Here is a 27,915-nt window from a genome sequence, read left to right as displayed (position 1 = left end):
GAATTGCATTTGGTTGATGCAATAAAGGAAATGTGGAATGCAATATCAAAGTAGTGAAAGAACGGGTCAATATGTGGCGTGTATTTACGTGTACTATTGTACGATATTGGGCCTTGAGAATATTGGGACTTGGGAGTGATGGGACTTGGAAGTATTGGGACTTGGGAGTGTTGGGACTTGGGAGTATTGTGACTTAGGAGTGATGGGACTTGGGAGTATTGGGACTTGGAAGTATTGAGACTTGAGAGTATTGGGACTTGGGAGTGTTGGAACTTGGGAGTATTGGAACTTGAGAGTACTGGGACTTGGGAGTATTGGGACTTGGGAGTGTTGGAACTTGGGAGTAATGGGACTTGGGAGTGTTGGGACTTGAGAGTATTGGGACTTGAGAGTGTTGGGACTTGGGAGTACTGGAATTTGAGAGTATTGGGACTTGGGAGTATAGGGACTTGGAAGTATTGGGACTTGGGAGTGTTGGAACTTGGGAGTGATGGGACTTGGGAGTATTGGGACTTGGAAGTGTTGAGATTTGGGAGTATTGGGACTTGAGAGTGATGGGACTTGGGAGTGATGGGACTTGGGAGTGATGGGACTTGGGAGTGATGGGACTTGGGAGTATTGGGACTTGGCAGTGTTGGAACTTGGGAGTGATGGGACTTGGGAGTATTGGGACTTGGAAGTGTTGAGATTTGGGAGTATTGGGACTTGGGAGTGATGGGACTTGGGAGTATTGGGACTTGGGAGTGTTGGAACTTGAGAATGATGGGACTTGGGAGTGATGGGACTTGGGAGTACTGGAATTTGAGAGTATTGGGGCTTGGAAGTATTGGGATTTTGAGTATTGGGGCTTGAGACTATTGGAACTTGAGAGTATTGGGACTTGAGACTATTGGAACTTGAAAGTATTGGGGCTTTGGTGTATTGGGTCGTGGAAGTATTGGGCCCTTGCAGTATTGGGACGTTGATATATTGAGACTTGGAAGTATTGGGAGACTTGGGACCTTGAGGACTTAGAGCTTGCTGTATCAGGACTTTAGAGTACCAGAACCTTAAAGTATTGGGCCTCTGTGCTATTGGAACCTTGAAGTATTGGGCCCCTGCATCTTGACACTTCCTAACCTTGCAACCTTGTAGTATTGGAACTCTGAACTATTGCTATCGTACAGTTTTGAGACTTTTCCTTCCATATTACCGATAAACAAATTTTTCTACAAACTCACTTCTCGTACATATACAAAGAATGATACCACAGTAAACTTACCTCGAAATTATTAAAAAGTGTCGACTATAAATACTTTATGTGCCACCTTTGCGAATTTAGAAATTCCAGCTCCACACGAAGCATCTAACATAATATGCAAATAAGATCCACGAGAGTGAAACCACGTAAAGTGAATTCATCATCACCGTAACCAGTATCGATAGATCGTTAAACATCTTATCTCGTGCTCGATGTTAATTTATACACGGTATCTATCTACCTAGATAGGCCAATATTTGTATAATTGCTATCCTCACGAGTTTACGGAATTTTTTAGCCAACCTGTCAAAGCAAAGTCTTCGATAATTTTCCAAGTTTCGTAAAGTATGCTAATTAATTGCCGTGTTTTCATCAATTATTAATTCTTAACGTGTGTACTATTGCCGCGTTAAAGGTGAAATGTTTACAAAATGACTCGTTTATTTGTATTTATACTATGTTGCACAAAATTATTATACAAAAATATAAATTATTTGAAAATATTTTTTGGAAGTTTACGTGGTTCAATAGTTTCAGCAATTTTGTATGTAATTTTTTTTATATATGTTATACTTTATTTTTATACAAATTTGCTGTAGAATGATTTGTTATAGAATCATTGTTATAAAATGTCACTGACGCTCTGTAGCCAATATTGTAAAGAAAGGCCCGCCTCCGGAGCCCCCGTAGCAGGCAATTATCGAACAACTATCTCCAAAACAAATACGTTACTTCACAAACAAAATAAAATAATTTCCCAAACTTAATTTTCAAATTTATCTCCTAAACACACGACAAACTTTCAAACGAAAACTCACCGTATAATCAACGTAAAGTCTACCATAAATTCTGCATAATGCAGGTACAAAAATAAAGGACGATTAAATTTATTAATAGCAGCAGCTGCCATATCGCGAACGTTATTGGCCGAGCAGGCCAATAATTAGGTCCGTAGATGATAAAATTATAATCGGTAAGAGTGGCGTGTTTGTCGAAACGGCCATATACATAAAGCTGCGAACTAATCGATAATAAAAATATACGGGGCAGTTTGTTGGCCGTGGCTCGTAATTTCATATCAGAAGGTAGATTTTCATTCTCACGGTACTGGCAGGGCGAGAGCAGAATGAAAACCGTCGGTAAAACTAGTTGCCTTGCAAAAACTAGACGCTATTCAAAAGCCGTTTGTAGGAAGGTGGATGCGTCGGGAGCCGATGGAGGTTTCGTGGCAGAAGGAACACGAGCAAAACGAGAGGGAATTGCAAGGAAGCGCTCCTTACAAAAGGGACGACTCGACGGAAGAATGAACCGAGACGAACGGAATGAGATGATTTCGTTAGCGAGATGTGCCGCTACTTAAGGCAATTTTTATGATGCGCGACCGAGCCATGGTGTTTTCATGAGCTCACAATTTTTATGCATGCTATGCGAATTTATAGACTCCGTTCACATTTATAACTTTTCACTTCATCAAGATTGTTATTTTTCAATTCTTCAATCTTCAAGCTTTACAAATTTTTAATTTTCACATTTTTTGAGAAGTTTGCAAATTTTTAGGTTCTTAAATTTACGAGTTAGAATCTGAAGTTCAAATGTGTCAGAAGTGCGTCACAAATGCGTCAGGAGTGCGCCACGAGTGCGTCAATAATGCATCAGGAGTGCGTCACGACTGAATCACTAATGCATCAGGAGTGTGTCACGAGTGCGTCACGAGTGCATCACTAATGGGAGTATTGGGGCCTGAGAGTATTGGGACGTGAGAGTATCAGCACTTGAGAGTATTGGGACTTGGGAATATTGAGACTTAGGAGTATTGGGATTTGGGAGTGTTGGGACTTGAGAGTGTTGGGACTTGGGAGTACTGGGACTTTAGAGTATTGGGACTTGGGAGTATTGGGACGTGAGAGTATTGGAATTCGAGAGTATTGGGACTTGGGAGTATTGGGACATGAGAGTATTGGAATTTGAGAGTGTTGGGACTTGGGAGTACTGGAACTTGAGAGTGATGGGACTTTAGAGTATTGGGACTTGGGAGTATTGGGACGTGAGAGTATTGGAATTTGAGAGTGTTGGGACGTAGGAGTATTGGAATTCGAGAGTATTGGGACTTGGGAGTATTGGGATGTGAGAGTATTGGAATTTGAGAGTGTTGGGACTTGGGAGTACTGGAACTTGAGAGTGATGGGACTTTAGAGTATTGGGACTTGGGAGTATTGGGACGTGAGAGTATTGGAATTTGAGAGTGTTGGGACGTAGGAGTATTGGAATTCGAGAGTATTGGGACTTGGGAGTATTGGGATGTGAGAGTATTGGAATTTGAGAGTGTTGGGACTTGGGAGTACTGGAACTTGAGAGTATTGGGACTTGGGAGTGTTGGGACTTGGGAGTGTTGGGACTTGGGAGTGATGGGACTTGGGAGTATTGGAACTTGGGAGTATTGGAATTTGAGAGTACTGGAACTTGGGAGTGATGGGACTTGGGAGTATTGGGACTTGGGAGTGTTGGGACTTGGGAGTATTGGGACTTGAGAGTGTTGGAACTTGGGAGTTCTGGAATTTGAGAGTACTGGGACTTGGGAGTGTTGAGACTTGGGAGTATTGGGACTTGGGAGTGTTGGGACTTGGGAGTATTGGGACTTGGGAATATTGGAACTTGAGAGTACTGGAATTTGAGAGTACTGGGACTTGGGAGTGTTGGGACTTGGGAGTGATGGGACTTGGTAGTGTTGGGACTTGGGAGTGTTGGGACTTGGGAGTATTGGAACTTGAGAGTACTGGAATTTGAGAGTACTGGGACTTGGGAGTGTTGGGACTTGGGAGTGATGGGACTTGGTAGTGTTGGGACTTGGGAGTGTTGAAACTTGGGAGTATTGGAACTTGAGAGTACTGGGACTTGGGAGAATTTGGAACTTGAGAGTGATGGGACTTGGGAGTATTGGGACTTGAGAGTGTTGGAACTTGGGAGTATTGGAATTTGAGAGTACTGGAACTTGGCAGTGTTGGGACTTGGGAGTATTAGAACTTGGGAGTATTGGGACTTAGAAGTATTGCAACTTGGAAGTATTGAAACTTGCGAATTATACAATGTCACAAGTGCGTTACTAGTGCACCCGGAGTGCGTCACACGTGTTCCCAGCAGCGTCCTCCAATTCTTACCTTCCCAAATTTTTACCCCCACAAATTTCCAATTCATCAACTTCCCAAATTATCAAGTTCTCACATTGCACTTAATATTAATCATAAAATTAGTTCACTCGAGCACACCTCATCACCCATACCCATTTATTCCGTTTGAAAATCGAACATATCGACGCCATACAAAGAATGTCGCGATGAAAAAAAAATAATAAGAAAATTGTGTTACATTTCCTCGCAACGTACCGCTATTTATTTATCGGCATGAATAATTCGAAATAACAGTTGGTCCAAATTCTCCAAGCTCACCAGTCACCTCGGTACTGCTTATGAAAATGCAAAGAAGTGGTTAACGAAATTTCCGTTATATAAAGGTGAAACGTATTTTATCCTTGCACGGATTCAGTTATGTCGATTTATATGAAACATGCGATTTCATCGAAAAAACGGGATGCGACTGCGTTTTGTATACGCGTCATTAAATTTCCATAAACCAGATGTTACGAAAACACTGTTGAATCCCTGCAGATTTTCTGAGACGATCCTCGAGTCCGGCTTACTGTAAGTGGCGATAGCATCGGTAGTATAAAACATTATCGACGATCGATATATTGATAATATCGTTAAGATATCGCTAAAGCGGATACAGACACGTATAATTCAATATCTTCTTTCCTGTCGCGCAAGAAACTTAATACTAACACTTTTCTACTCGAAATTTAAAGACATTTATTATGAAACTAGTTTCAATAAGAATTAATAGAGTAAAATAAAAATAAAATTTATATAAGCTCCATGAATTTATCGACCTCGATAATAAATGTCTCTTCCTTGCAATCTCGAGATATGCACATAAATTACCCCGCCATTTTGAAAAGTTGCGTCCTACAATTCTACAGAATTCTTATTTCTGATGTGTTCTAAGATTACACGAAGTTTGAACGAAATCGATGTCGTGCCCTCGTAAAACGTACAATGAAAACGTCCTCTGCGACTTCCACATATTAAATTATGTATTTAACTAAAGTGCGTTGTGTAACAAGCGTGAGACAGTTTCACGAAAAACGTATCCATCCCTCGAGAAGGGTCTAAAATTGAAGAACCGTATTTTCCGTTGCGTCGAAGGAAATCAGACTGTCCGTTCCAGAGAGGAGGGTGTCGTTGACAGAAAATGACGCACGTATGTCCCCGTAACGTAACGCGTCCGTGAGAAAATACGTTGAGGAAGAGGACACGGTAAGAGAGTTCTAGGAGTAGAGGTGGGTCGAAAACGACCGAGGACTAGACTCGACCACGAGGAGAACACTTAAGCAACTCAACCATGCGTGCTTCCCCATATTCGCGAGCGTTACAGGTGAACTGAACCAACTACGTGCGCACTACTACCAGAACAATACTCGGCCGACGAAAAAAAAGAAGAGAAACCGAGGGACACCTGTGCCTTTTAAGACGATTGTGGTCTGCTCTTTTTTTCAGGGTCGCTCTTTGACGTATTGGGACTTACTTGGGACGTATTTTGGGATTTTGGGAATTTTCTGGGGGTATTGGGACTTTAGGACTTTCTGGGACTTGAGTGTTATGGCGCTATAGAATGTTTGGAGTGAGGAATTTTGGGAATTGGAAGTATTGGGACTTGGGAGTGTTGGGACTTGGGAGTGATGGAACTTGGGAGTGATGGGACTTGGGAGTGTTGGGACTTGGGAGTGTTGGGAGTTGAGAGTATTGGGACTTGGGAGTGATGGAACTTGGGAGTGATGGAACTTGGGAGTGTTGGGACTTGGGAGTATTGGGACTTGGGAGTATTGGAACTTGGGAGTATTGGAATTTGAGAGTACTGGTACTTGGGAGTGTTGGGACTTGGGAGTGTTGGAACTTGGGAGTGATGGGACTTGGGAGTATTAGGACTTGGGAGTATTGGGACTTGGGAGTGATGGAACTTGGGAGTGATGGAACTTGGGAGTGATGGGACTTGGGAGTATTGGGACTTGAGAGTGTTGGGACTTGGGAGTACTGGAATTTGAGAGTACTGGGACTTTGGAGTGTTGGGACTTGGGAGTGATGGGACTTGGGAGTGATGGAACTTGGGAGTGATGGGACTTGGGAGTGTTGGGACTTGGGAGTGTTGGGAGTTGAGAGTATTGGGACTTGGGAGTGATGGAACTTGGGAGTGATGGAACTTGGGAGTGTTGGGACTTGGGAGTATTGGGACTTGGGAGTATTGGAACTTGGGAGTATTGGAATTTGAGAGTACTGGTACTTGGGAGTGTTGGGACTTGGGAGTGTTGGAACTTGGGAGTGATGGGACTTGGGAGTATTAGGACTTGGGAGTATTGGGACTTGGGAGTGATGGAACTTGGGAGTGATGGAACTTGGGAGTGATGGGACTTGGGAGTATTGGGACTTGAGAGTGTTGGGACTTGGGAGTACTGGAATTTGAGAGTACTGGGACTTTGGAGTGTTGGGACTTGGGAGTGATGGGACTTGGGAGTGATGGAACTTGGGAGTGATGGGACTTGGGAGTGTTGGGACTTGGGAGTGTTGGGAGTTGAGAGTATTGGGACTTGGGAGTGATGGAACTTGGGAGTGATGGAACTTGGGAGTGTTGGGACTTGGGAGTATTGGGACTTGGGAGTATTGGAACTTGGGAGTATTGGAATTTGAGAGTACTGGTACTTGGGAGTGTTGGGACTTGGGAGTGTTGGAACTTGGGAGTGATGGGACTTGGGAGTATTAGGACTTGGGAGTATTGGGACTTGGGAGTGATGGAACTTGGGAGTGATGGAACTTGGGAGTGATGGGACTTGGGAGTATTGGGACTTGAGAGTGTTGGGACTTGGGAGTACTGGAATTTGAGAGTACTGGGACTTTGGAGTGTTGGGACTTGGGAGTGATGGGACTTGAGAGTATGGGGACTTGGGAGTATTGGGACTTGGGAGTGTTGGAACTTGGGAGTGTTGGAATTTGAGAGTGTTGGGACTTGGGAGTATTGGGACTTGGGAGTGTTGGAACTTGGGAATATTGGAATCTGAGAGTACTGGAACTTGGTAATGTTGGGACTTGGGAGTGTTGGAACTTGGGAGTAATGGGACTTGAGAGTATTGGGACTTGAGAGTGTTGGAACTTGGGAATATTAGAATTTGAGAGTACTGGGACTTGGGAGTGTTGGGACTTGGAACCATTGACCCTTGAGAGTATTGGGACGTAGGAGTACTGAACCTTGATAGTATTGGGACTTCAACATATTGAGATCTTCATATTTTTGGCACTTATACTTACCACAAATTTGAAATACCACAATTTTGAAGGACCAACACTCTACAACATTGTAATCCTGAAATATCACCTTTGTTTTAATCTTCCACTTACCATTTGAAGATTCGTAAATATCTAAGAGCCCCTGATGATTAAATTAACATAGTTGTTTAAATATCAAGTATGCACATTCTTAAGAGCATCGGTAACCGTATGAAACGCGTTGGACGTAACTGCGTTTCCATATTCGCAAACATTACAAAACAAGCTTCAGCAAGCAGCTAGGAAATTCCTGTTCACTTCACACTTTCATATTTTACCTTTCTTTCGCATATTTCGTACAATTCATTGCACGATCCACCAATGCACGAGCAGGTGAGAAATTGTCGTGGCCGTAAAGTTTCCTATTTCTAGGTATGTCAGCGTTTATGTGCGCTTCGAGCTATTTATTCGTCAATTATGGCCGTCTTTATCGACAACTGACTAGTTATTCTGTACTCCTTAGAAAACAGCCAACCATTTTGTTTGACGATTTAAACTTCGCGGGTTTATAGAGCGATAATAATTCGTCCACGTTTATTTAGTGACCGGATTTCGTCAAACGTTGCTTCATCGGTCCTCCATTTTCCTTTACTACCAGGGCCGTATTATGGTTCTTAGGGGCCCTGTCCTTCAAGATTTTGACTCCAGCAAAAAGGAAAGAAGTTATAAATTTTAACAACATACGTAACATAATATAATTTGCTAACAAATTTTTATAAATAAAATCAAATAATCTGACAAACATAAATTTTGACTTTCCTTCAACTGATACTATTATTAATAATTTTTAACTATACATCTTATTAATAATTTTTTAACTATACATCTTTTTACTTGAACACTACCATTGCCATATATGACACTCAAATTTTCATATGAAACAATTATGCATATTTTAAAAAATTTTATTTATCTCACTGAAAATATTCATGTACTAATCACTTGCAGCTATGTACGATAAATTAAAAAAACTATTTTAAACATATTTGATAAAACTCACAATTTGTGTGAAATATTGTCAAATTCATTTTTGGTCAAAATCAAAAAGTAGTACCTCAAATTTAGTCAAAGTCTGTGTTTGAATTTATTAAAATATTTATTGCAATTGAGTATAAGTATAATTATTAATAATGCAAAGTAAACATAAAGCAAATGTCACGCGAGGTTAGTAAGGGGTACCAGTGTCCCTAGGTCCATCCCTGGCTCCTATCATGCAAGCAGCGTTTCTATAAAGTAACAAATGTGTTTTGGATGAGCAAGTGTCGAATGTGTTTATTGTGAGATCGTGAGGAGCGATTCTAACTCGAGTACGTCTCATAGAAAAATTTTTCTTAGGCGATGGACGTCGCGGACACGGAGGAACGCGGCATTGGAAGTCGATGAGGGTCTCGATAACGTCGCGTAACACCGAACGTTAAGGTGGATTCACACCACACACTTACACGGGCACACCGTTCAGAAAGATCGTGAGTTTTCGAGAAACATACCGGTACGTGACAATTGTCGTGGCTGATCGGTGATTCACGTTGCATACATGCAGATGCTTGTTACAGTGACAACTGTGACACGACAATGAAGCTACGTGTAATGTGAACTGACCTTTAGTCCCTTCTCGAGAAGCGTCAAATGCCATTTCGATGCGACGTGTTTGTTCGTTCCTTCACATCTGAAACGAGCCTGTCGCGAGCGTTGAGAAAGCTACGTACGGTGTTTTTCCTCCTAGGGATTTTTCATTTTTACCAGTGTTGTGTTAGGAGTAATGCTGGGGTATTTGGAAGAGATCCATGATGTATATGCGAGGTTAACTGAAATTGTTTGAGTGTGTATGCTATTGGATAGGAGCTGTCTAGGGACAACGTGTCAGTTCCCTAGTTTTTAATCGGCCTTTGATAATATTTGAGTTTTTGAATGAACCAGTCAAGTCTCTAAATTCCTAGTTCCCTAAATCCCCAATTCCATCAATCCCCAACTCCCTAAATCCCCAATTCCATCAATCCCCAATTCCATAAACCCCCAATTCCATAAATCCCCAATTCCACGAATTTTCAATTCCATAAACCCCCAATTCCATAAATCCCCAATTCTATAAACCCCCAATTCCATAAACCCCCAATTCCATAAATCCCCAATTCCATAAACCCCCAACTCCCTAAATCCCCAATTCCATAAACCCCCAATTCCATAAATCCCCAATTCCATAAACCCCCAATTCCATAAACCCCCAATTCCATAAATCCCCAATTCCATAAACCCCCAACTCCCTAAATCCCCAATTCCATAAACCCCCAATTCCATAAATCCCCAATTCCATAAACCCCCAATTCCATAAACCCCCAATTCCATAAATCCCCAATTCCATAAACCCCCAATTCCATCAATCCCCAATTCCATAAACTCCCAGTTCCATAAATCCCCAATTCCATAACCCCCCCATTCCATAAACCCCCAATTCCATAAATCCCCAATTCCATAAGCCCCCAACTCCCTAAATCCCCAATTCCACGAATTTCCAATTCCATAACCCCCCAATTCCATAAATCCCCAATTCCATAAACCCCCAATTCCATAAACCCCCAATTCCATAAATCCCCAATTCCATAAACCCCCAATTCCATCAATCCCCAATTCCATAAACTCCCACTTCGATGAATCCCGAAATCCTTGAACCCCAAAATCCCTAATTTTTCAAACCTCGAAACTTTCAACCAAATATCCTCTTCTACCGTCGCCATTTTCCCTAGACAAGTCCGCGTTATCTCGAACCGCATCTAACTTACGAATACGAGAGTACTGAACTTGCGCAGTTCCCGGTATAATTATAGGACTGCACCTTGATCAACATATCAGCTAAATGATTTCTGTATTTTATTCCGACTTTGAATGATTCTGTTGTGGCTTTTATATATTTTTATGGCCCGCGACAGGAAATATCGACTTAGGCAATCAGAAGGTCTAAAAGAAAGCTATTAGTTTTATGGCTGCCTTCTGGGTAATCGCAAGTACTTGAAGATCCAGTTTCATGCGAAGTAAAAGTACACCGAGTAAAAGAAAATGGTATCAGACCAGTTTGAAGCGGGACGATGCCACACACTCGTATGATAATCGATCTTTAACGAACAAGTAACATTGTAATCGTCATTATCGTCAATTTATAGTGGACAAGCTAGTTTTTTTCATAATTATTTATATTCTCCTGATCAAAATTTTATAGATATGTTAAAACGTTAAATTATGCGTAAGAAACGATTCTGCATTCCAGCAGAATTTTTGCTTCGCGGTTTATCTTGAATTACAGCGTGCTGTACCGCCTCGCGTTATATGGCCATAAAGTAGATTGCATTGGATTAAATTTCTTAATACTAGATCCGTATATTTTGTATAATTACTCGTTACATCGTCGTGTGATATCTACACGTACATCTACACGTTATCTTGCCATTCGTTATATGGCCATATATTATATCGCTGCGTTATCTGGCCACGTATCGAATATCCACGCATTGAATCACCACGTGTTGTGTGTCTACACATTGCATCGCTGCGTATAAACCTAAGGATCTCGAATTACATTTCCTCGCGATATATTGCCGAACGTTAAATTACAGAACTATCACAGAATTATTTCTCAAACTACTTCGAAGAGCAAAATGGCGATGCATTCATGAAATTTTATGGGCAAACAGTGGTGAGTGGGTTATTATTGAAAGGGCCATATAACGAGAGACCAAGCTATAGTTGGTTTGCTCTCGAATTCGGACGTTTTCGTTTTATTTCCCTTCCGGCAATGGACTTCACGTTTTCAACGCAGACTCGGTTCTTTACGACGCGACATTGTTGTCGTTTTATGATCTAAACAAACTTTAACAGTTGGTTGCTAATTGAATACGAAAGCGGCGCAACTGCGAGTCCGCGAGACCGTTTGATGTCGCAAACGTGGCTATTCCGTTGAACTTGTGCAACGTTATTCCAAGATTTCGCATCGCGAATCGCACTTCGTTACTTTTACGATCGTGTCTATAGGTTTTCCGTTCGTTGCAGCGTTCTTTAAGCCCGTTCAACGAAACGTGCTCTTAATTGCACGAGCTACGCAAATTACGTTTTATGATAACCGGTCCGTTGTTCTTCTTTCTCTTTTTTAATAAATGCGATATATGTAGAGGAATGTAATTGTTACTGGAGCTTGCGGTGCTCTGGGCAAAGGTCAGTGCAGTTGAAAATGTGGATGCGGTTCTTCACCGTACGTGGTGTAATTTTAAAATACTTGCATTGTACGAACTTTATTGTTACTTAATTACAATGTAACTTTCACATAATTATAATTTAAACTTGCATTTTTTGTCACTTGTCATGTTTATTAAAAGTAATGTAGACATTAGCTGACGTGTTTGATGTACATTTTGAGTAGGTTGAAAGATTATGTATAATTCACTCTCGTTATATTGCCATATTGAAACCAAACTTGTTATATCATCATAACTTTGAATGATCATACTGATGACTCAATTTATTCCATTCAACGTAAACAGATAGGGTAACCAGACCCTATTTAACCTAATCTAAACTAATCAGATTAAATCAAGAACAAACCACATCAAACCAAATCAAATCACAATAAATTGAATCAAATAAAAATAATTTTCTTAATCTAACCTAACCATACCAACTCAGACCAAATTAACCCAAATCAGATCACAATAAATTGAATCAAATAAAAATAATTTCCTTAACCTAACCTAACCATACCAACTCAGACCAAACTAACCCAAATCAAATCACAATAAATTGAATCAAATAAAAATAATTTTCTTAACCTAACCTAACCATACCAACTCAGACCAAATTAACACAAATCAAATCACAATAAATTGAATCAAATAAAAATAATTTTCTTAACCTAACCTAACCATACCAACTCAGACCAAATTAACCCAAATCAGATCACAATAAATTGAATCAAATAAAAATAATTTTCTTAACCTAACCTAACCATACCAGCTCAAAGCAAATTAACCCAAACCAAACCTCACTAAACTTCATCAAACCAAATCAGACCACATCAACCAAATCAAATTAGGATAAATTGAATCGAATCAAAATAACTTTCTTAACCTAACCTAACCATACCAACTCAGACCAAATTAACCCAAATCAAACCTCACTAAACTTCATCAAACCAAATCAGACATCAACCAAATCAAATTAGGATAAATTGAATCGAATCAAAATAACTTTCTTAACCTAACCTAACCATACCAACTCAAAGCAAATTAACCCAAATCAAACCTCACTAAACTTCATCAAACTAAATCAAACTATGATCACCCCAAATTAAACCTGATCGAATCAAATAAAAATAGAAGTAAACGAAATCAGATGAAGCCAAATAAAATCAAGCAAAATGAAGTAAAACGAAGACAAAGCAAACGAAATCAGAAACAAAACGAAAGTTTTCTTTACTTTTAATAAAACCCGATGAATTCTTGCAAGTGGCTCAACTATCGAAGCAAGCAAGATCTCTCGATCGTCGAGGCAGTAGCAGCGCCAACGAGCTCGCAGTTTGATATTCGTTCGACGCGCGCCACGAAGCCCGTCTGCGTATGGACGCGGAATAAATTATCCCGATGTCTATCCCTCTTCTCCCTCTCTCTCTCTCCTCCTCTCTCCTTATTCGACTATCTCTCTTCTACGATCCTCTCTTTCTCCTACGATCTTTCTCCTACTGGCTTGTAATGATTTCTTATTCGTAGTAGTGGGACGATACCGGAAGTGAAGTCAGAACGGCGGAACCGGGCATTCACTCAATGGAAAGTTTAAGTTCTTTCAGTGCGTCGAAGAAGGGCTCGAGCGTGGATCGGAGTTCCGCTCGCGTGGAAAATCCGCTTCTTTCGTTAGCTGCGAGGCATTCCCGCTCGTGACTCGCGCGTGCACGGAAGAAACTCGAAGAACCGGAGAAACTCTCGGTCGACGTCGTTCTTCGATCGCTCGGAAAAAATCGCCCTACTGTGTCTGTGCCCCGAATTCAAATTGTGTTCTTTCATGTTCTTCAAAACTGTTTTGCACAACATTTATTTGGACTGAATCGTGAGATATGGACTATGTTTAGTGCAGACTTTGATGTGTCATCTTTCACGAGTATGGCACATCTAGATTAGTTAGATAACTATGTAGATGAATGTGTTCAGATGGACAGGTGATTTAGATCAATAGGTGTCTATCGTTCAGATGAATGTAGATCAGATAGTCATGTGGTTATCTCAGATTTGTGACTTAGGTGAACGTAGATGCATCAGATCGTTCAGGTGTAGATCGTTCAGATGTAGATCGTTCAGATGCATGTACATGTAATTCGATGACTATTCGAATGTATATTACATAGTACATCAGATGAATAATACAGATGAACACTCACACGATATGACTTAGATGAACATTGAGATCACATATCACTCAAAAGATCATTTGATACATAATTCAGATGATTCAGATGAATGTCTAACTGATTGTACCACTAAGATGACTATAGACATCTATATAATGCAAACTCATCCAAATATCTAGAGCAGATAATCTATCTTCATCTACGCATGAACTCCAGATACCTTCGTATCAAGAGTCCATCTAAGTGACCAAAAATAAACGACGCAATAAAAAATAAAGGACAAAAGTTTTCTTGCGTGGAATAGTATTAAAATACCGCAAGATAACGCGTTATCTAAAGCGGTAAAAATAAAGCGTGGCAAATGTAGTAAAAAAAGGTGAACAAGCGCAAGATGTTGAAGCGACGTTTTATTCCTCGTGTTAGTTTCACGGTTGGCGGTTAATTTTCAGCATTTTCTGCGAAATAAGAGAGGAGATACTTTCACCTCGATGCCGCGAGTGTTTCTCGACGATAAACATCGATTCGAGTATCGGGAAAAACGTTCCTCGACGAAACGGTGATAGAGTGAAATAGGACATTGTTCGAGAGCAACGATAAATCAGCGAGGCGTGTGACAAAGAGGGTTTAGGTGCATTCGCGAGAGTATCCTTCAGAAATGGTCAGCCAACACGCGATGGCCACCACGGTTCGAAAAGTTAAGCAGGAGAATCGTCTCAGGCGGCAAAATCAAAATCAAGGTACTCACGTTTCATGATACATAGCCTTACTTATCCATATTTTATTCGCATTCGAAGATGTATTTAAATACTTTAGATTGATCGCAGTTTATCTGAGGGATTGTTTGTGAGATTATCTGGATGATTGAGGGATTGGAAATTATCTGGAAGCTTGAGGGATTGAGAGATTACTCGAAAAATTATTTGAGACGACTTGAAAAATCATCTAGAAGATTATCTGACAGATTATCTGCAAAATTATCTGAAAATCATCTAGAAATCATCTATACTATCTAGAAATTATCTGAACTATCTAGAAATTATCTACACTATCTTCAAAAATCCCAAAATGATAAAAGTTCGAAATTTTTTAAACGTAAAGATGGTATATATACCTTATACCGTAACTAATGCAATATGAATGGATTTTTCTTTGTTTTTCCCATATTCCATGACACAAATGGTAATGGATAAATAACCGTAACAGTATTATCATTCATAATTAGGGAATCTGAACGACTCACGGTTTCTGATGTAGCAAAACACACGATACAGGAAACGTAATACGATTATAATTTACAAGCAGACATTAATTCCGTTACGGTAATGTTAATTATTTTGCACGAGAAGACATCTAAGCTCGGATGTTTTCCATGCTGGATACGTCGAAGTATGCTCGAACTAAGTGTACCTCTATACCGAGTACACACTTAATTGCAAACTGTACGTGGACAATTAATTCACACAGCAATTATTCTTTCATTAAGGTCTAATGCAATACACTTTTTCTATGTATCTTCTCTGCTCCTTGTTCCGAACAATGGAATTTAATCAGAATTCTCATTGTTGTCGTGTCGGATTATTAACTGTACAATGGCGAAATACGAGGGTTCATGAAATTGTATCTTTTATTGCATATATTTTTTGAAGTAGAGACCGTGGCAATATAACGAGAGTCTACTGTACCTCTCCCGTTCGTTTCGCGACTGATTTAGGATTCAGAAGGATCCGTAATAATTGGGTACGAAATATAATTTCAGATGAGGAGGGACTTTACAAGCCTGTACCACCACCGAAACCGGTGCCGAACAATCAAAAGACCCAGAACGGCCAACAAGAGAACAGGGTGCAGACGGTAGCCGAGCAATCATCGCGGACGACTTCCGGTATAGAAAGGAACGCCACGTTAGACGACAACCAGCTTCGAAGTTCTGGGCAGAACGTTGCTCCAGAATACAGGATGCCACCGCTTTACGGGGAAGAACAGAGCTCGAATCAGACTCAACAGGCAGCCAATTTGCAAACTCACAGTAGCAAATTTCCGGTGAGTTTAGACACTATTTTTATTAATTTGTAATAAATTACTAGTTACTGGTAAAGCAGCGTTACTATATAGTTAGTAATAGTTGAGTTACATCCATATGCCGTCTTGTGGGACGCGCTCACTATATCGCCGTTTTTATCTGATGGGGCTGTTTGGTGATATCTGGAATATGTATGTCACTAGATTCATTGTACCTAGGTTCTAGTGTCTGTAGATTCCAATATTCCTATACACTATATCCCTATATCCGTATATCCCTGAATACCTAAATCCCTAAATCCCTAAATCGCTAAATCGCTAAATCCCTAAATCCCTAAATCCCTAAATCCCTAAATCCCTAAATCCCTAAATCCCTAAATCCCTAAATTCCTAACTCCCTAAATCGCTAAATTCCTAAATTCCTAACTCCCTAACTCCCTAACTCCCTAAATCCCTAAATCTCCAAATCCCTAAATCCCTAAATCGCAAAATCGCTAAATCGCTAAATCGCTAAATCCCTAAATCCCTAAATCCCTAAATCGCTAAATTCCTAAATCCCTAACTCCCTAACTCCCTAAATCCGTAAATCCCTAAATCGCTAAATCCCTAAATCCCTAACTCCCTAACTCCCTAAATCCCCAAATTCCTAAATCCCTAAATCCCTAAATCCCTAACTCCCTAAATCCCTAAATCCCTAAATCCCTAAATCCCTATATCCCTATATCCCTAGATCCCTATATCCCGAGATCCCGAGATCCCTAAATTCCTCTTCCAACATATCTAAAAAATCCCTAAAAACCGAGTGAGAGATCTTCCATTGTCAGATCTTCCCTAGGATAGCCAGATGCGACGTAGATCGTCTGGTGCAATAATTGAGAGGAATTTGTGAGTGCAAATTGAAATTGATCTAATCGCCGGCAGACGACGCGACGTAAAAATGCTCCATCATAGAAATTACATTAATTCGCGCATAACTAGCCATGTTAAACATTGATGGTAGAAGATACGTATCATTAAAATGAACGACGGGGGAGGGTGGAAGAATAATAGGGACATAGGAAGAATAATGTAAGCGGTTCTATGCGATGTAACACCGTCACGAACGGTGGCTCTGTGTTAATTAACGATGCACCGTGTGCATTAATTCCACGTGCGCGGAAAGCGTGTGTGCGTGCGCGCTACGCGAATTAATGTGCTTGGAAATTTTTATTATGGATTGCTGACAATCGCTACGATGGAATTAGAATATTTTACCTATGTTGTTAACGAATTTATACATTATTGTAGTCTGTACTCTACTTATGAACCGGTAAGAGATCCCTGATATTTTATAATTGCCATCTGGTGGGCTTACAGTTAGTAGAGTTCACGATTTTATTGTTTTATAGTTTTGTAATTGAGTCTTAGCGTTTTATAAGGTAATAAAATTGTTATAGGTCTGTTAATAACGTTACTGTATAATAGTACAGATGTGCAACAGGGTCACTCTAATGGGACGTCCACCTGCCTTATTAATATTATGTAGGATTTACTTGATAAATCTTCATTTTTTCTTTTGGGAAACCTTCTTATCATCGTTCTAAACAAGAACTTATCAATAGTAATAACAAGGAGTTAATAATTTTCAAAATTTCCCTAAAAATGTTAATAGTCCTAAGAGTACCCTTAGTGGTACCCCTACCTGCCTTGCTGGTATCACATGGAATTTACTTGCAAATCTTCATTTCTTCTTTTGAAAAACCTTCTTATCACCGTCCTAAAACAGAACCTACAATATTAATAACAAGGAGTTAATAATTTTCAAAATTTCCCTAAAAATGTTAATGGTCCTAAGAGCCCTATATGAGTCCTCCACGTGTCTTACGATTATCGCATACAACTTGATGGTAAATTTTCATTTGTTCCATTAAAAATTATTATTCGCGAAAGAAATTTCGAGAATAGTATTAATAGAACCGTGGGAGAGGAGTCCGCTGATAGGCGTGTCGATGAATTTTACTACCAACGATAACGCGACGGGTTCCAAGGTGTAACAGACTGAATATGGCGATTCCACTGGCGGACTTTGATGCACCTTCGTACGGTGACTGGACTTGTTTCAGCCCGATGAAAAACCACCACGGTTAGAAGTCAAGGCGTAGCGCTTTATTCGGTATGGTTAGCGACTTTCTAGCCTTCCTCTGATTTCTTTGCTCGCGCGATTCCTTTTAATTGCGATTTTCTCTCGACCAAAATAACCAAGGACACATGTTGCTCTTCATATCTATAATACAAATTTATTCACAAATTAATTTTTTTATTCACAAATTCTTGCAAGATTTTTACAATTCTTCTTACAATTTGTGTGTTCGAATTTTGCCAACGTGGACCATTTTCTTAAATGGTGAGTAGATATCTAATTTATGTAAATATTAGATAGTGGTGAAGTGAGAGAAGAATAAGTATACAGGAAGACACTTGATACAGTCACGGCAGTAGAGCGTACTTCAGTGAATATCATAGGAGAAACTATGAATTGTCGTGTATATTTCCATAGAAAATATCGCGTTAGAAACCATGAAAATCAGCGGAGCAGGTAAAAAATTCATTACGCCAATCCTTGGTGTAGAAGGCAGTACATGTTTAAGTAGTGCAAATTACGTTTGAACGAGTCACGGTTCCAAGGAGGGTATAATTATGAATGCAGTGAAGTGAGGATAGTTACTCTTTTGAAGATTTCCTGTTTGAAAAACTATGGTAACTTTGAAAACAACTGATTATTTTGTGAAATGCATAATATGTGTGATGGTAGATTGATAGATCTCATACATGTAATTTTAGAGCAGACAATGTTGTAATACTTTAAACTTTGTTCATTTTGTTGGGATTTGGGGATTTGGGGATTTAGATATTTGGAAAATTGGGGATTTGGAGATTTAGGGATTTGCAGAGTTGGGATTTGGAGATTTAGGGATTTGGAGAGTTGGGGATTTGGGGATTTGGGGATTTGGGGATTTGGGGATTTGGGGATTTGGGGATTTAGAGATTTGGAGAATTGGGGATTTGGAGATTTAGGGATTTGCAGAGTTGGGGATTTGGAGAGTTGGGGACTTGGGGAGTTGGGGATTTGGGAGTTTGGACATTTGGAGATTTGGGCATTTGGTGAATTGGAGACTTGTGAATTTGGGACTTATTAAGTTGGAAATTTGGGGATTTAAGTATTTGAGAGTTAGAAATTTTCCAATTTTGACATTTGCGGATTTGTAAATTTAATAATGTAGGAATTTGGGAATATGTGTATTTGGGGACTTACTGATTTGGGAACTTATGAAGTTGGGAATTTGGGGACTTATGAATGTTGGGACTTGTGAAGTTGAGTCTTTATGGACTTATAGATTGGGGAACTTGTGTAGTTGGGAATTTAGGGACTTATGAATTAAGAAACTTGTGAAGTTGGGAATTTGGGGACTCATGAATTTGGGCCTTGTGTATTTTGAGACTCGTAAAGTTAGTACTTTCCAATTCAATGATTGAGAATGAATAAATTCAAAGATTTTATAATTTGATCATTTAGAAATCCTCTACATTAAAAATTTAGTACACAAACTTTGACATAAAAAGTAAAAAATATATTATAATCAGAAAATCTCCAAATTCTCAAATGTTATTCCAAAATATTATAATATTTATGCCGAAAATATTTGAACGATAGCCCCAAGTTTTTGTAATAGCCATATTCGTAGATATTCAGCGTCGATTGTGTACAAGTATATAAAAGAAAGGATCTAAAGAGCGTTTTGACATTCTCCTTTGAAAAGGAATGAAAGCATTTTATTCCTTCTCTACCCCTTTGCTCCGGTTCTTTTCTGAATGTTCTATTTCTTCTCGGATATCAACTTCAATCTCGGCTCTTTTTCTCCGAGAATAAGCGACCGCTTCGCCGACTACTGAATTCTTCTATGAACAACAACCGCGATGCGTGCGATAAAACGTATTTTTCTTTGCAAACTCAATTGACATGAGAATATGTCAGATGACTCATTGAACGAATGCTGACCCTCCGTATGGAGGGTAATGGAAATCCGATAGCTATCTTTATTAATTCGACGCTTCCGTTACTTTTGTCCTTAAAACGATCTTTGATTAACATCCGTTCTTCTTTTATCGCCATTTTACTTCCACGTTTCAAGGTTACTTTTACATTATTTAGATGTTTATATAATTTTATAATTTTTTAAGATTCTCGAGTCTCAAACTAAATCATTAAATCCCAAAGTCTTAACTTCACATGTACCAAAATTCATAAGTCACCCAAATTCCTAACTTCACATGTTTTCCAATCCATAAGTCCTTACATTAACAACTTGACTAGTTTCCCAATTCATAAATCCCTAAATTCCTAATTTCACTAGTTTTCCAATCCATAAGTCCCTACATTAACAACTTGACTGGTTTCCCAATCCATAATTCCCTAAATTCCCAACTTCACAAATTCCTAAATTCATAGGTCCTCAATTATGCATATTCCCAAGTTCCCACATTTTTAGATTCACAAATCTTTAAATCGCAAAATAGGAAAATTTCAAACTCTCAAATCCCTAAATCCCCAAATTTCTATCTTGACAAGTCCCAAATCCATAAGTCTCCAATTCACCAAATGCCCAAATCTCCAAATCCCAACTCCCCAAGTCTCCAACTCTCCAAATCTCCAACTCTCTAAATCCCCAACTCTCCAAATCCCCAATTCTCTAAATCCCCAACTCTCCAAATTTCCAACTCTCCAACTCCCCAACTCTCAAAATCCCCAACTCTCCAAATTCCCAACTCTCCAAATCCCTAATTCTCTAAATCCCCAACTCTCCAAATCCCCAACTCTCCAAATTTCCAACTCTCCAACTCTCCAACTCTCCAACTCTCAAAATCCCCAACTCTCCAAATTCCCAACTCTCCAAATTTCCAGCTCTCCAACTCTCCAACTCTCCAAATCCCCAACTCTCCAAATTTCCAACTCTCCAACTCCCCAACTCTCCAAATCCCCAACTCTCCAAGTCCCCAACTCTCCAAGTCCCCAACTCTCCAAGTTCCCAACTCTCGAAATCCCCAAATCCCCAAATTCCCAACTCTCCAAATCCCCAACTCTCCAGATCCCCAACTCTCCCGATCCCCAACTCTCCAAATCCCCAACTCTCCAAGTCCCCAACTCTCCAAGTCCCCAAATTCCCAAATCTCAAAATCTCCAACTCTCTAAATCCCCAACTCTCCAAATCCCCAAATCACCAAATCTCCAAATCTAAAAATCCCCACCTAACCTATAAAATTTCCATACGTATCCCCTCTACGGAAACGAACCCACCCACCGACTTAAAGAGGCAGCAAAAGGAAGCAAAGAAATGCTAGGTTATGTTCCACATTCGAGCTCGAGCATTGCGCAGAAACTGGTGTTCGGTGAAATCTTCGGTAACAGCGCGTTGTAGGTTCGTTATGTTCTTGGGAAAATTCTCAGAGATTCTAGTGGCGAGACAAAGGGGGCATCATACTTGCGTACCGTTTACCGGAAGTCGAGAAGGGGGTTGCGATAGCCGTTTAGATACATCATTTTTCTCCACGGATCGTACTCTCAGAGGCGAGAACAAATCGGACAATTGTCGATGACGAAATCTTACTTCTATGTAGACAAGTTTGCTGTCTGGAACTTCTCAGACTTGTAGCTTTGTTGCGTCCTCGACAATGCGGTTACGGTCTTGTTCGAAGCAGTTTAGTGCTTGGGAATCATTCGAAGTTGCGATTTATCGATTAATTTGCTAATTATTTGAATATGTGTTTTCCAATTTTTGGTATTTCAAAATTTTGATGTTTTTATTTCCTAAATTCCCATATCACCAAATTTCCATATCCCCCAATTTCCCAAATCCCTAAATTCTCAAATTCCCAAAATCCTCCAACCCCAATTTTTCAACTCTTAAAATTTGCCACAATCTACAACACCTTCCACATCACAAATAATTACAGAACAATAAAAAACAGTTATTTTCTTAATATATCAATCTTATAATCGTGTGATCCAAGATTACTGCAACACGGTTTCAAAAGACGCCACGGATTATCCTGCAAATTGTAATAAGCTGCTAATTAGACACTTCAGAAACACGTAGCAGCGATGTAAATCTTAATGGAGCACTGTAAGCACGCATAATTCATAGCATTAGCAAATAATATCGAAAACGCCTTTCAAAAACCATCTCGTAACATAACCATGCATAATTGTATAATTATAAAGCGGCTAATTAAAAAAATCTACCAATTTATTTTCTTTTTATCTTCTGGCGCTTGTATTTAATGCCACTTTGTTGTAGTTATGGATAGAGATAATTTGCTGGGAAATTGCGTTGGTTCTCGTTATATTGCCGTTTGAGGAATTAAGTTTATTCAGTTTGGTTCTTTTAATTTTCATTGAAGTTGTATGTCTTTCATAAGTGATCATACGTTACTAATAGTGACGAACAAATATTACATACCAAAATATAATACCTATCTAATTTTGTACTACAACAAATGTTTTAGAATAAATGCTTTAATAGTTCAGTTTAGTATACCATCTTCTATAAGTGAGCGGTAGTAAGTCTTTCATAAGTGAGCAAACGTTACTAATAGCGATAAACAAATATTGTATACTAAAACATAATACCTATCTAATTTTGTACTACAGCAAATGTTTTAGAATAATTGCTTTAATAGCTCAATTTAGTATACCATCTTCTATAAGTGAGCGGTAGTAAGTCTTTCATAAGTGATCACACGTTACTAATAATGACAAGCAAATATTGTATATTAAAACATAATACCTATCTAATTTTGTACTACAACAAATATTTCAGAACAAATGTTTTAATAGCTCAGTTTAGTATACCACCTTCTATAAGTGAGCAGTAGTAAGTCTTTCATAAGTGAGCAAACGTTACTAATAGCGATAAACAAATATTGCATACCAAAACATAATACCTATCTAATTTTGTACTAGAACAAATATTTCAGAACAAATGTTTTAATACTTTAATTTAGTATACCACTTTCCGTAAGTGAGCAGTATGTCATAACTGCTCAGCTCACCCTACTAACACTAATAAAAAATAAACCCAATATAAAAATTAATATATTCAGTCAACAAAACACATAAAACTCGTTAAACTCCAATATAAATAAACAATAACAATTTATAGCAATAAACTGACCGTCCCACATCTCTCTACCTGAATCATCATGTTGTTCTAACCATAATTCATCGCAGTTATGAATTCGAAGAAACGATCAAATATTTTCCATGCAATAAGATTCGAAATTGCCAAGAACGGTTTCGCATGCGTAACGGTGAACTCGTTTCACGGACAACGAACTTACCAACGCACGTTATACTTGTCCAACCATTCTTTTCCTTTTTTTTTTCGTTTGTCTACGGGAAATTATAAAGCACAAAATAGTGTATACGAATTATTCATGAACGTTGCCGACGCGTTGATTTTCCGCCACAGTAGCTCGTTTTATCACGGTTGCCTTCTTTCTGGACGCAGATGTGATCTCAAGGCGAGTTTCGTTCAGTGACACGTCTTTTTTAGATCCATTATTATGTGCCAGTAAACAGCGTGCGAACTGCTTTGCGAGAAACGCTTCTGAGCTTTCAGATCCTGTTCTCGATGTTGTTTAAAAAAATTGTACGGTTATGAGACCGACTGGAAGCGAGGAGATGATAGAAAAATAATTTTGATTCGGGTCATTGGGAAGATTATTGTGGGGGAAAGGTGGGAGAGAAAAAGAAGAGGTTTAGGTTTAGTAGCGCAGGTGCCGGCATTTTTCTTGATGCTTGATTATGGAGATCGGAAAGCGCGCGAAATTCAAATGCACAAACTTGTGTGTTTGTAAATTATGGAATAGGTGTAGAAATTATTTAGAGTGCTTAGTTCTTAATTTGGAAAGTTTTTACAACTCAAATTTAGGAATTCTTAAGTATCTAAATTAGTAAACTAATTAAGCACATTTGTAGAATTTGGAACTTTTATATCTTTGGGTTCTGAAATTTTCAAGTGATATGATTTCTGAATTCTTAAATCCTCAATTTTCTAAATTCCCAAATTCTTACATCCTCGACTTCCTAAATCTCCAACTTCCTAAATTCCCAATTTCCTAAATTCCCAACTTTTTAAATCCCCATCTTTCTCAATCCCCAACTTCTTGAAACCTAAACTTCCTAAATCCCCAACTTCCTAAATTCCCAACTTCCTAAATTCCCAACTTTCTAAATTCCCAATTTCCTAAATACCCATCTTTCTAAATCCCCAACTTCCTAAATTCCCACCTTCCTAAATCCCCAACTTCCAAATTCCCATCTTCCAAATCCCCAACTCTCCAAATCCCCAACTCTGCAAATCCCTAAATCTCAAAATCTCCAACTCTCTAAATCCCCAACTCTCCAAATCCCCAACTCTCCAAATCCCCAACTCTCCAAGTCCCCAACTCTCCAAATCCCCAACTCTCCAAGTCCCCAACTCTCCAAATCCCCAGCTCTCCAAATCCCCAACTCTCTAAATCCCTAAATCTCCAAATCTCCAACCCTCTAAATCCCCAACTTTACAAATACCCAACTTTCCAAATTCCCAACTCCCAAAATTCCCAACTTCTTAAATCCCAACTTTCTAAATCCCCAAATTCCTAAATCCCCAACTCTCTAAATCCCCAACTCATAAATTCCAAAAATAAGACTAAAGTACTGAATGAAATTATTTGCATTAATTTACAGATAGAACGAGAGGTGGTATTGTCGTCCGGCGACAAGAACTCAAAAATCCCTATACTCCACGAGTACAAGCAGCGGACTGCCGGAAGGATCGCCATCGCACCGGATGCGCCGGTCAAGCAACAAGCTTGGGTTCAAGAGGTAAGCTAATTTCCTTCTTAATTACCGTTATATTCCTAATTTGGTATAATCAGTAAAAACGACAAGCTTTTTCCTCCGTATTATTCCGCAACCTGTTTCATATTTATAACTTCTCTTGACGCATTTATGACACACACTCCTGACGCACTCCTAAAGCATTTGTGACGCACTAGTGACGCACCATACGTTATCATACAAGTACATACAAGTTACAGTAAATGTCATACGGTAAAATAAAAAATAATTGAAATACGCAATTTGCAAGTAGTAAATCGCAGTTGACACGTGACTAATGTGTCATTTTAACCTGTCGATCAGCAGTTCTAGACTTCGTTACGTAAAAAAGATGTCCGTAGCCGCGATCTTCGTGTGAGAGGGCATTTATGCGGTTAATGGGAATCCATCTACCGCCAGATCTCACAATCAGTCATTACGAAATCTTTCATTGACGCGATTAGTTCACGTGAGCGCAGCACATACGCTGATTCAACGCCCACGTGAATTGCTCAAGGTGCGAGTAGGTGTCGCTAATGCACGTGCCACAGGACAATGTTCCACAATTGTAGGTTACATAGGGCACTAACGCCGAAGGGCGGGCGAGGAACGTGGAAAATTATCTTTCAGATCAGTTGTTCGGATCACTTTTCTTTGTCCGAGCCACGCCAACAGTTTATTGAGTCGTAACGTTTCCTTCTTTTCAAACCGTCGACTATAAATCAGCTTTATTCTTCCTTTCATTTATTTTGTTGCTTAACTTTGTGACTAGTTTCTTTAATTCGTTTGCTATGTAGCCTCGTATAGTATCGTTTCGTGGGTTTTGGTACAACAAAATGGCCGCCATGTTGATCGATAATGTTAATTGCAATATATAATGCAATTAATGTCAGAGATTAATGAAAGATACAGTTATTGTCAGAATGTAACAATTGTTAATTTTATTTATTATTTAATAAATGTTCGCTTTAGAGAAATTAACGGAGAGGTTAGAATGCGAGGTTAGGTTATAATTACAACAGAGGTGACAGTAAGTCACACAGGTTAATTTGTTTATATCAATAATTGTAATAATTGTCCACTCAGAAAATAGTTTCAGTAGCGTGTGTAGAGTGAATTTTTGAACGTAACTGTACGTCAGATTGGACGTAGCATAATCCTTACGCGATAATCCTTACTCGCGGAGGAACCATCAATCAGAAACTCCATTTTGGTATGCGCGGAGCGTGTCGCGTAGCCCTACGGGCACAGCTCCACTCTTTTCCTCTATCTCTCCCTCTTTGTCTTTTCGCTTAACAATGTCAGTTGTTATTCAAACCGCATCCCTTCCTAAGAACCGGAGGATTCACTCTGACAACTTTGAAATTCTCTCTGCGGTTTTGAACGGACACGCTGCTATTAGCCATTCCCCCGTTCTCTTCGACAGAGAATTGTTTTCGGTGGTTCCACGCGAATTCTGTCGGGAAATTTCCCCGCGTGTCTGCGCCGTGACAAGTTTGTTGCGTTTCGAAGGAATGCCCGGGGGGGACAGCAACCGACTCATTTTCAACTCGCGTTTAAACTTTCGAACTACTGTATTCGAGAATTTAAACGGATATGGATTTTGGATGAGGGATTAAGACGTTCAAGTTTATATATTTGTCTAAGTTTCGTGTTTGGGAGAGTTAAAGCATTGGAGATGAAACTTGACAATTTGATATAAAATTTGATACTTGACAACTTGTCAACTTTACAACTGTGCAACTGTACAACTTTATAGCTTTACAACTTTACAACTTTACAACTTTACAGCTTCACAACTTTATGGCTTTACTACTTTACTACTTGACAACTTGACAACGTAACAACTCGACAACTTTATAACTTAAGAGCTTGACAACTTAACAACTTGGCAACTTTACATCTTCACAACTTTACAGCTTTGTAACTTTACTACTTTACTACTTCACTACTTCACTACTTTACTACTTTACTACTTGACAACTTGACAACTTGATAACTTAACAACTTTACAACTTTATAACCTGACAACTTGACGACGTAACAACTTGACAACTTTACACCTTCATAACTTTATAGCTTTGTGACTTTACTACTTTATAACCTGACAACTTGACGACGTAACAGCTTGACAACTTTACACCTTCATAACTTTACAGCTTTGTGACTTTACTACTTTATAACCTGACAACTTGACGACGTAACAACTTGACAACTTTACACCTTCATAACTTTACAGCTTTGTGACTTTACTACTTTATAACCTGACAACTTGACGATGTAACAGATTGACAACTTTACACCTTCATAACTTTACAGCTTTGTGACTTTACTACTTTATAACCTGACAACTTGACAACGTAACAACTTGACAACTTTACACCTTCATAACTTTACAGCTTTGTGACTTTACTACTTTATAACCTGACAACTTGACGGTGTAACAACTTGACAACTTTACACCTTCATAACTTTACAGCTTTGTGACTTTACTACTTTATAACCTGGCAACTTGACGACGTAACAACTTGACAACTTTACACCTTCATAACTTTACAGCTTTGTGACTTTACTACTTTACTACTTGACAACTTGATAACTTAAGAACTTTACAACTTAAGAACTTGACAACTTAAGACTTTGACAACTTAACAACTTAACAGCTTGACAAGTAACAACTTCACAACTTTACAACTTTATAACCTGACAACTTAACAACTTTACAACTTGACAATCAGAAAAGAGGAAAACTTAAATTAAGAATCCCAAAATGTAGCTGTCTACTAAAATTCAATTTGAAAGAGATGCACCTATAATTTTGCAGGGAAATCAGATGCAAGAAGTGAGACAAGAGGGTCAAACGAGGAATTATCAAACGTCGGAATCATACGCGTAAATATACCCTTCTTACTCGGTGAATCCGTGTCTAAATATATCGAATAAAATCGCA

At 39.1% G+C, this 27,915-nt stretch overlaps 1 protein-coding gene across 7 annotated transcripts in view; it reads left to right on the top strand.

Annotated features, from left to right (window-relative positions):
- The window catches only part of LOC100877788 (uncharacterized), an 82,185-nt gene that overhangs the window by 37,423 nt on the left and 16,847 nt on the right, over positions 1-27,915 (top strand). For 2 of the 7 annotated variants that reach the window (XM_076541408.1, XM_012293277.2), the window contains exons 1-4: positions 13,346-14,784; positions 15,804-16,087; positions 24,834-24,971; positions 27,790-27,857. In XM_076541408.1, coding sequence (XP_076397523.1) covers positions 14,703-14,784; positions 15,804-16,087; positions 24,834-24,971; positions 27,790-27,857 — 572 coding nt within the window. In that variant the 5' untranslated portion in view covers positions 13,346-14,702. Of the gene's footprint in view, positions 1-13,340; positions 14,785-15,803; positions 16,088-24,833; positions 24,972-27,789; positions 27,858-27,915 lie in introns of those variants that run through there. The other 5 variants (XM_076541410.1, XM_076541411.1, XM_012293278.2 and 2 more) reach the window with 4 other exon arrangements.

This window comes from Megachile rotundata, chromosome 16, assembly GCF_050947335.1.
Source record: "Megachile rotundata isolate GNS110a chromosome 16, iyMegRotu1, whole genome shotgun sequence".
Taxonomy (NCBI): domain Eukaryota; kingdom Metazoa; phylum Arthropoda; class Insecta; order Hymenoptera; family Megachilidae; genus Megachile; species Megachile rotundata.
The sequence above is the reverse complement of the archived record's forward strand: the minus strand, read 5'-3'. Positions and strand labels throughout refer to the sequence as shown.